Consider the following 9,999-nt stretch of genomic DNA (forward strand, 5'->3'; position numbering starts at 1 on the left):
CCTGCTGATCTCCTTCAGGCCAGTTTCATAACCAGCTGATTGCATGCTCCAAACACTTGACCTGTAGCATATAAGGGATCTGCATGCAAATGTATTGGCTCTGGGCCATCATTCTTAACTGTTGATGATATTTCATTGGAATTGCAAAACTGTTGTGTAGCAACACCATGTTATTGAAAGAGGCATACATGTTTGGTTTGTGTGGTGGGTTGACCCTGGCTGCAACACCAGCTGCCCACCAAAGCTGCTCTAGCACTCACCTCCTCTGCTGGTCAGGGAAAGGGGTTGAGATGAGGACACAATAAAATCAGTGTCATGAGCAAAACAAACTCAACTTGGGGAATAATTAATCTATTTTATTTTCAATCAAGTCACACAGTAGGATAATGATAAATAAAACTATACCTTAAGAGCACCTTCTTCCTACCCTTCCCTTCTTCCTGGCCTTAACTTCTCACCTTGTCTCCCACAGTGGTGCAGGGTGTGGGGAATGGGGGGTTGTGAACAGTTCATTACAAATTTCTGCTTCTCCTTCCTCCTTAGGGGGAGGACTCCTCACACTCTTCCCTGCTCCAGTGTGGGATTCTTCTCATGGGATACAGTCCTCTATGAACTTCTCCAACATGAGTCCTTCCCAGAGGCTGTAGTTCCTCATGAGCTACTCCAGGGTGGGTCCCTTCCATGGTTTACAGTCCTTCAAACAGTCTGCTACAGTGCGGATGTCCACAGGGTCACAGGTCCTGCCAGCAAACCTACCCCAGCGTGGGCTCCTCTCTCCACCGGTCCACAGGTCCCACTGGGAGCTTGCTCCAGTGTGGGTTTCTGTAGGATATAAGAAGTCCTGTTCAGTTCTGTTCACTCTTGCTCAACAGAAAGCACTCTGAGGAAGGTTCGGCTAACAGCGAGGTAAAAACAGGTCATATGACCAGAGATCGGGCTGTGTGGCTGGGGTGTGCTCACCTCGTGCGTGAGGCAGTGACTGGTTGGGGAGACGTGTGGACACCACATGACCAGAGAGCTGATGGGGTAAAAGGATGCGTGAACAGCGACACTGCAGTGGCAGGCTGCCAATGCGTGCTTTTTTTGGTTAAGTTTAGAACATAAAAAGGCTCAGTTTGTTACAATAAATGATCTTCTTCGGAGCAAGCAAGGAGGTCCATGTGTTTTGTTCCCCATTGCTATGGGTTTCCAATGGGGTCACAACCTCCTTCAGGCATCCACTTGCTCTGGCTTGGGGTCCTCCAGAGGCTGCAGGTTGGTCTCTGCTCCACCGTGGACCCCCATGGGCTGCAGGGGCACAGCTGCCTCACCATGGTCTTCACTACGGCCTGCAGGGGAATCTCTGCTCTGACACCTGGAGCACCTCCTCCCCCTCCTTCCGCAGTGACCTTGGCATCTGCAGAGCTATTTCTCTCACACATTATCACTTCTATCTTCTGCTTACTGTTCTGCAGGTTTTTTTCCCCTTCTTAAATATGTAGCCCCAGAGTTGCTACTGCTGCCCCTGATTGGCTTGGCCTTGTTCAGTAGTGAGTCTATCTTGGAGCCGGCTGGCACTGGCTTCATCGGACATCGGGAAAATTTCTGGCAGCTGCCAGAAATTTTTGGCCCCTGTAGCCAAAACCTTGCAATGCAAACCAAATGCAGTTTGTTTTCATGTGATTCCTACATCTGTATAAAATACACTGTAAGCTAGGGTAGCACTAACAAGTGGTGCTGGGTTTCTCATTGCTCTTTTTTTGCAAAGGTAGATATGTTTCAAGCAGAATGTGTACACATCCATTAGCTCAAATTTTCCCTCTCTTTCTCTTGTCCCACTTGAATAATAACAAATAATCATGACTTTTCTCCTGAGCTTGGCTGTCCCCAGGCCTGATTCCATCTACATAGTTTGAGAGTTAGATTGCTTCAATATGCTCTGTGCTGTAGAAAATGTGTTATCCGGTGACTGCTGCACAATGCTGCAGGACTGCTATTTTTCAGGACAAAGCAAAGATTATTACCTTTATCCACTTTTATATGCTATGCTTTGCACATTTAATATAGTTCAAATTCAACTTTAATTTCTGCTACTTGTAGAGTGAAACTGACTTTGCTTCTGCAGCCACAGATCTCAGCAATGCCCAGAGAAACATTCCAAAGACTGCTGTGTGTTTCACCTGTTTAGTGTGAATTTTTAAAGGCATCTCATTCTTGAAGGATCCTTCCTCTGGACCTGTTTCGGTGGTTTTATCTCATTTTTCTCTTTTGTTTTAATGTGTTTGGTATGTCTTAAACTAGTAGCTCAGTATGATGCTTAGCAGTGCCATACTAGATAGGCTCTAAAGAAAAAGAATTTATTATGATGAGGCTCAGTTCAAGTACTCAAGATGTCTTGGTACAATTGTCATTGTGGTTGCAACTGCTAAAAATTTTGATTTATTGTTGCACTATTAACTCTTGTAGGTTACGTGGTGTGCACAGCATGTATTTTAGCAATGTGTCAAAATCAAAATGATGGTAATAATAATAAAAGATTAGCCTAGAATTTAAATGTGGTGAAAGAGCTCTTGGTTTTACTGGCAGTGATAATCATAGCAAAAAGAGAAAGAGACTCCTTTTAATTTAATAGGACAAAGGTAAATTACAGCTGCCACTCATTCTTTCATTGTTTTTCTCAGGTGACAATATGTGCCCCCTTAACTTCATGCTTGAATGGCATATAGTGTCCTGCTGACCACCAGGATGCACAGGTGACTACCGCCTTACACCCTCTCACCAGTCAGTCACCCTGCTTCTACCCCAGCAAAGGCCTGTTTTCATCTGCAAGGCTCCCTGTAACTCACCCACATGCAAATGCTTTTGACCTTAATTAAAGCAGTTCACCTCTCTCTGCCTCTAGGGATGGTTTCCTCATAAGGCAGTTGTGTTTAATTAGCATTTGCATAGCATTCTGCTGGTTGCTTTCCTGGAGCGTTGTTCAGTAGGAGCGTGGGATTGCTGAAGTCTGACTGGCAAGCTTTGCACCCTCCTAATTGACACAGAAGCCAAGTAAAAGTTACACAAGGAAAGAACAGAGAATCGTTAATGATGGATCATTAGCAAGTAGCTCCTTTGAATGAATGTAGATAACTTTATAACTCTATCAAAGTGAAAAGTAGCGTGATGAATTATGCATCAAACAATAAAAGCTCAAGGAAGACACCAGTTTTATAATTGCTGTGCAATTTTCTAGCGTGCTCTAGTTTGTAAGATTAATTTTCTTTGGGAAGCATGAAGCATTCTGTCTGTTGCACACAATGTCAATTTTGGTTTTCTCTCTGTAGAGATTTTATTCTGTGTCTTTCGATATTTCTGCAAAAACTCCCAGGGGTTGAGATCCAGAATTTCTATGCTAGCAAAAATTTGCGCAAGCAAATGAAAAGTCTATAGCTACTAAACCAGTTTCTTTAAGGGTTTGCTATTTCTCAGTGTAAAGAGTTCTCTGATACACACACCTGAAATAAGATTGCTTTGTATCTGTTTTTAAAAATAGAAATTGCATTGTAGTTTTGTGGCTATGTTGAATTTCTAGACTAATAAATCTCTAAAGGGCATTTTTACTTTGAAATTATTGTCACAAGCATTTCAGTTGGCACAGAGATCATTCCTGTGGCTTGCACTAGTGCCAGTTCTGCCCTTCTAGGGCTCCTACTCACTCCTAAGAAAAGGAATTAATACAAATATTGTCTAAGTGATGTCACCTTTCCCTTTAAAATGTACTTATCTCTCACTTGAGGTTTCCTCTGAAAAGTGTGAGCAAGTGTTTGAAGTGAGTAGAATTGGAGGAGTAAGTTAAGAGAAAACTTATCCCTGATGTGAGCTGTTTCTTAGCTTTCATATTATAGTGGATGAAAGGGACATATATTAGTGGGTGACAGAGTCTGTGAGAGATCTAATCCATCAGAAAGCCCCAGGGATCAGCTGTGGGCTCAACTATCCTGGAATAAATCTCCTTCCTAAAGGCTGGATTGATATGAACTCCACAGCCTCCTCACATGGCTTGTTTCAGTATTTTGCTACCCCTACCATTAAAAAAGTTTATTATTTGTTTCCTACAGTTTCCTTTGTTGCAATTTATGTCAAATAGTTCTCATCATGGACATGAAAAAGGATTTCTTTCCTCCATCCAGGAAGTTGGCATGGATTTTGGGGGGTTAGGGTTTATTTTAGTGGTGGTGGTGGTTATTTACATTTTTTGAAAACAGTTTTGAAGTTGTTTTTCTCTAGCCTTTCTCTTTAGGTCCATGATCCTACTTGGTTCAATCTGTCATGTCTCCTGTGAAAATTTCAGCTGCTGTCTTGTGGAAGCTCTCAGGTGTTTCAGATGGCTGTGCAGTGGGGGCCCCACACCAGACACTGCTCCAGCTGTGACTTGCCAGCTCTAGAGCAAAAAGATTATTTCATGTGTCCTGCAGGCATCTCTCTTGTTTGTACATCCCTGTATGATACTTACCTTTTTCGCAACAGCATGATGTTGTTGACTCATCTTCACTTCGTGATCTAGAATAACCCCTAACTATTCCTACTTTCCTGTTTGTCCCCTGCCCTGCATTTATGTAATGAAATGTAGTTCCTTCCCCTTGACAGTATTGAATTTCCCCCTCTTCTATCAGACCTTCTCTCCAGTGTAGCCAGGTCATTGTAAAATGTGCTTTACAGGAAGTTTTAGCTTTTGAAGTCCTCAGAAAGCTGAGCAGGTAAGATCTGAGTTCCATCAGCCATCCAGGTAAAAATAAACTGATAAGTGCTTCATGCTGAACAGATTCCTCTGGAGCTCACTTGAAATATTCTGTTTTAGAAGATCCCAAGAAGCAATTCTCTGAATATGATTTCCCTCTCAGTATTGCACCTGGCTTTGGGTTTATCTAGACCTTGTTTCTTTACTCAGTTTATGGAAAATAACAGAGAATTTTCTTTTTGAAAGTCAAGTTTTGATTTGGCATCCTACTGGTTGAAGGGTGTGCTGGTCTTGCCTGGGGTAGAGGCAATTTTCTTCACAGTGGCTGGTATGGGGCTGTGTTTCAGATTTGTGCTGAACACAGGGTTGATATTAAGGAGATTTTTTTTTATTGTTGAGCAGGGCTTTCAGAAAGCCTTCCCTGCTTCTCATATTGCCACATTGGTAAGACAGGTGGCACATGGGAAATTGAGAGGAGAAACAACAAGGACCGGCGACCCCAACTGACCAAAGGGACATTCCCGATTGTATGACATCAAGCTCAGTATGTAAAGTGGGATAAAGAAGGAGGAAGGAGGGGAACTTCTGGAGTGTTGGCATTTGTCTTCCCAAGTCACTGTTATGTAGCCCTGCTCCAGTGGAGGTGGCTGAACACCTGCCTGCCCATAGGAAGTAGTGAATTCCTGTTGTTTGTGTGCAAGGCTTTTGCTTTTCTCATTAAACTATCTTTATCTCAGCCTGAGAGTTTTCTACCTTTACCTGTTCTGGTTGTCCCTCTGATTCCACTGGTGGGGGAGTGAGCAAGTGGCTGTGTGGGGCTTGACTGCTGGCTGGAGTTAAACCATGACAGAGAATCATCTCACCTGACTTGATGTCTGGGTGGTAAAGCTCCCCATCTAAGGCACTTGTCTACCCTTTCCTTTATGGAGAAACACAGGTGATCACAATTCGTCTGACCAGGTTTACTGATTTACCAGTGTCTTAGAAGACACTGTAAGTGTGTACTTTCCTCTTCAGTGTCTCTAAAAAGTGTCTAAGGACCTAAACTTCTATATCTAGATTTTTGATGGGATGTATCTCACCTCCAGTCCATTTCCTGCTAGAAAGACAAGAGATCACATACACTAATTTTTCTTAAGAGGTACATACTGTCTGTTACTCATCTCCTGAGTATTTTCATTGTGATTAATTTTCCAATATTGAATGAAACTTGGAGTTAAATGATTTGCTCTGCAGTTCCTCAATTCTAACTCCTTTCCTTTTTAAACTCAGAAACCATACATAGAATCCTAGAATCATCTGTGTTGGAAAAGTCCTTTAAGATCATCAAGTCCAACTATTACTTCTTCCAGGAGCATACTTGTCAGAAATGTACCAAACCAGCTTGAAAAAAAAACGTTTTTCTAGGCACCTTTTATCTTATTTTGTTCTTCTTGAAAGTGGATACTTTACCGTATTAAACATTTGATTATAGTTCATGAAGACTGGCAAAAAGATTTAAAAATGGCATTTTTTGGCATCCTGAATGACCTTTGTCAGCATCTCTCCTCAAATAAGTAGTAGCTTTACATAGTAAATTTACCAATTCATGCTATGGTTCAATTTCCTTGGTGGTCAATATTCTATTTCTTCAGAAATAAAACAAACACTGTTCTGGCTATTGAAATGTTCTTTATATTTCTTTGCATTTTGAAGTAAAGCTGTAGTTTTGTAGACAAAGATATAATGAAATATAACCTTTTCTGTAAATTCTTTTTAATGATGTAATAAAAGCCATTACTGTGAATAGAGGAATCCTTTTGCCAATTGTATCAAAGGCTTTTCAGTTTTGTATTAAAGAAGAGTTTTCAATTAACAGTTAAGGAAACTATTGTCCTCTCTTTCTCCATGAAGCAGGTAATCTTTCTATGCATGTTCTGAGTGCATACCTCACTTCTGATCCCGGAGTAAACTTGTGGCTCATTCTCCTTTCTGAATCTGGTAGTAAGAGTGTAGCTACTTTTCTGCAGGAAACTACACTGAAATCTGTTCTTTTCACTACAGAGTATCACTAAAACTTGAGATCTGACTACCTGCAACAGAAGAAGACAGAGGAGTCTTCATATCATTGCCAGCTTCCAAATTTTCACCTTTGAAATTATTCCTGCAGGAACAAATAAATCATTGTTGATTTTCTTACTGCTACTGCTACCTGTATTTTTAATTAAAAATGTAAACCAAGCTGGGGAATATAATGTGCATGCTGTCAATTCTATGTCACTGCAGGATAATGGAGCACACTGCAGAGGTACTTGAGCTGCTGCCAACTGGAGATGGTGCTTCCCATTGTCCGTGCACTGCTCTGACATCAGTAAAAGTGTGTTAACATGACATTTCATTGTGTCCTTGTGCTTGTGCTGCCTCCTGTTGTAGAAATGTGGGGATTTCTGCACCACATCCTGAGCGGGCTGGACCTTGCTGTTCAGGTAGCAGAGAGTGGCAGACCTGTGACATAATATGACTCAAAGCATCCTGATATACATATCACTGGGAAAAAAGGGAAGACAAGATTGGGAGAATATCCAGCAATTCTGCATTTGAGTGAACTATTTTAAATTGGCTTATTGGTATATTATTGCAAACTGGAATATTTTTTAGTCTGTAATTTCAGAATATAACATTTATAGGGTAAGGACTGTGATTAGAACTGGTGTGAAAATCAGTTGCCTTTAAACTAACATAGACACTTCGATATAAATATGGGTAGTAACTCTAAAAATTTCCCTCCTATGTGCTTTTTTTTTTTTACAGGACCAGGTGTCAGATACAGTGAATTTGCTGTGTCACATCCAAAACCACCTCCACTTGTTGGACAACACACAGTGGAGATACTGAAGAGCATGCTGGGGTATGAGGATGATGCTATAGAAGAACTGCTTCGCACTGGTGCTGTGGCTCAGCATGAGGTCAGATAAGGAACATTAGCTACATTCCTTCACACTGAGTTCACATTACTTTGTCCTCTTTTTGCTCCCTTCAGTTTCCCTAATGGGACTCAAAGAGAAGACATAATTTAATTCCTAATTTTCTTCCACGTGTGTTTGCATGATTTTAACACTGATGTATCAAATAAACAATCTCATGCTGTCTGAGTGAAAGATTTTCTTGGGGGGGTTGGGAATAAATGTAATTATACAGTCCTGTGTGACTACTCATTTTCTGTACTTCACATGGAAAATGGAGCCCTTATCATAATTACAGTAATTGCCTAAACATTTGTTCTCAGAAATACGTGATGTTAGTGAAAAGAAGCAGAACCTTTAAAACCTGTATACTAGACTCTCCACTCACAGAAAGCTGCTTTGTATTTTAACAGAAAGTAATTTATTTACAAATTGGTGGTTGATCTGATTGATTTTGAACAGAATTATCCATCCTGAACACTTTGTTCTCTCTGTCTTAGATCAAGAGTAAAGTAACCATTACAAAGTTTGCTTCTATTCCCTGGTATTCCAAATTACTAATATGTTTTTGTATTACGTTGCATAGTCATGACAATCCCAACATGTTAGCAAAAAGAAGCTGAAATTGGCACAGTTCTTCAGTTATCAAAAAAACCTATTCCAAGACTAGTTGAGAGACCAACTGTCCCTGAATAGCCTTCTGTAATTTTATTCAGAAAGGCCCAGGGTACTCTTCATTAAACACTGATCCACAGAAAACCATATGCTGAATGTCAAATACCAAAACTTGCCAGATGTCCCAGTCTGGTTCTGTGGGTAGGTACTGATCCCTGTTTCTGACTCTAGTTGCCATCCAAACCACCTTCATTATGGAGAAAACACAGGTTGAAATCTGTACCAAACTTTTGACTAAGTCCTACCCCCATGATTAGAACATGGTGAGAGTTCACAGATCTTCCTCAAATTTCATAATACCATGTCATTCAGTAGACTTGCTCTTAAGAGTAAGGCACCATGCAGTGGAAGAAGGTGGAAGAATTCGATCCATGAGAAACAGTAAGGGAAAGATTAAAGGAGAGCCATTTCTTCTCTACAAACCAATTTGGCAGTTCTTCACTTCCAGAAGACATCCCAGGCTCCTCTGTGATAGTATATAATTTACAGCTAAAGTAAACTCAGGTGTATGGGAAGGGTTTAACCTTTGTTGTGTGCACACTGAGAGTGAGGCAAAGCCTTTCTATTCCTAGAACTGAATAAAACTAACTCAAATCGACACTCAACACACAATGTCCATGTTTCTCTCAAAGCATCAGAAACAGGACTGGCATTATAAATAGCTTGTCACTTTGTTTCCACTCTAACAAACAAGATCGTCTGTATTACATTTGAACTTCACAACTCTGCGTTACCTTCTGGGGGAAGAAAAGAGGTTATTACATAATCAAATTGCAGTGGAACCCCACTGTGGTTGCTCATTTTTGAAGCACAGTGTTTTGGTTCGTTTGTTTGCTTGTTTTCTCTGGTTTTTGTGCTCTAATTTTTTTTTCCTGCACTGCATTCCTGGCACCAAACACCATACTCTATCCATGTGCTAAAGACATCATGAGATCCTGGAAGCGTGACTTCTAAAATAAATATAGAAATAAATCTGAACTGAGAATTGGGACACCATAGGGGAAGAATTGAAACTGGATTGGAAGAGGTTTTGATATAGTCCACCTTCCTTTTAATCTAAGGGGAACATCCTTTTTTAATGAGAAAAGCAGAAATTTGAATTCAGCTTCATATTAAATGGATAATCTGATATTGAACTAAAATTTGTTTACTAATGAAAAGCACTGTCAGATAACACTCAGAAACAAATTTTCTGGGTTTACTTTCTCAAGGGTTCTTTTCTTCACATTTCTAAGAATCACATACATAGGGTATAGTAAAATATTGCTCCGTTTTGTTCAAGGATTTCTGAAAAAATCAGGTTTTTTCCTGTGCTTTTCCAAGCAACGGAAATAGCTAATCACCACATCCTTAGCTACAGTAAATTGGCAGAGCTGCTTTGACTTTAACATAGTAATGCTGGTTTAAATAAGCTGAGTATTGGGCTTTAAACTCCATAATGTATTTTGTGCAGAGTTCACACGCAAACAGTGTTTCCCTTTCTTTTTCTTTTTTTCATTAGTGTTTTTCCTTTTCAGTTTGCTGTGTCGACAGTCAAATGCTTAAAGGGATAATCAGAGACATTGTTTTGTCTCACCTCCAGTAGTTACTGCAACAGGAGAAATCCAGATACCATTTCTCAGTGTTTAAGTCAAACACTCACCCACAGACTGATGCTTACTCTTTAAGTCAGAAATAAATGGA

The 9,999-nt window shown here is 40.4% G+C and overlaps 1 protein-coding gene across 2 annotated transcripts in view; it reads left to right on the forward strand.

The window, feature by feature from the left end:
- Window positions 1-7,878, forward strand: part of SUGCT (succinyl-CoA:glutarate-CoA transferase) — a 346,089-nt gene extending 338,211 nt beyond the window's left edge. For both annotated transcript variants that reach the window (XM_008633828.2, XM_017734627.1), the window contains one exon: window positions 7,490-7,878. In XM_008633828.2, the coding sequence (XP_008632050.1) occupies window positions 7,490-7,653 (164 nt within the window). In that variant the 3' untranslated portion in view covers window positions 7,654-7,878. The remainder of the gene's footprint in view (window positions 1-7,489) is intronic.
- Window positions 7,879-9,999: the final 2,121 nt, after the last annotated feature.

Source organism: Corvus brachyrhynchos, unplaced genomic scaffold, assembly GCF_000691975.1.
Source record: "Corvus brachyrhynchos isolate BGI_N302 unplaced genomic scaffold, ASM69197v1 scaffold94, whole genome shotgun sequence".
NCBI classification, from domain to species: domain Eukaryota; kingdom Metazoa; phylum Chordata; class Aves; order Passeriformes; family Corvidae; genus Corvus; species Corvus brachyrhynchos.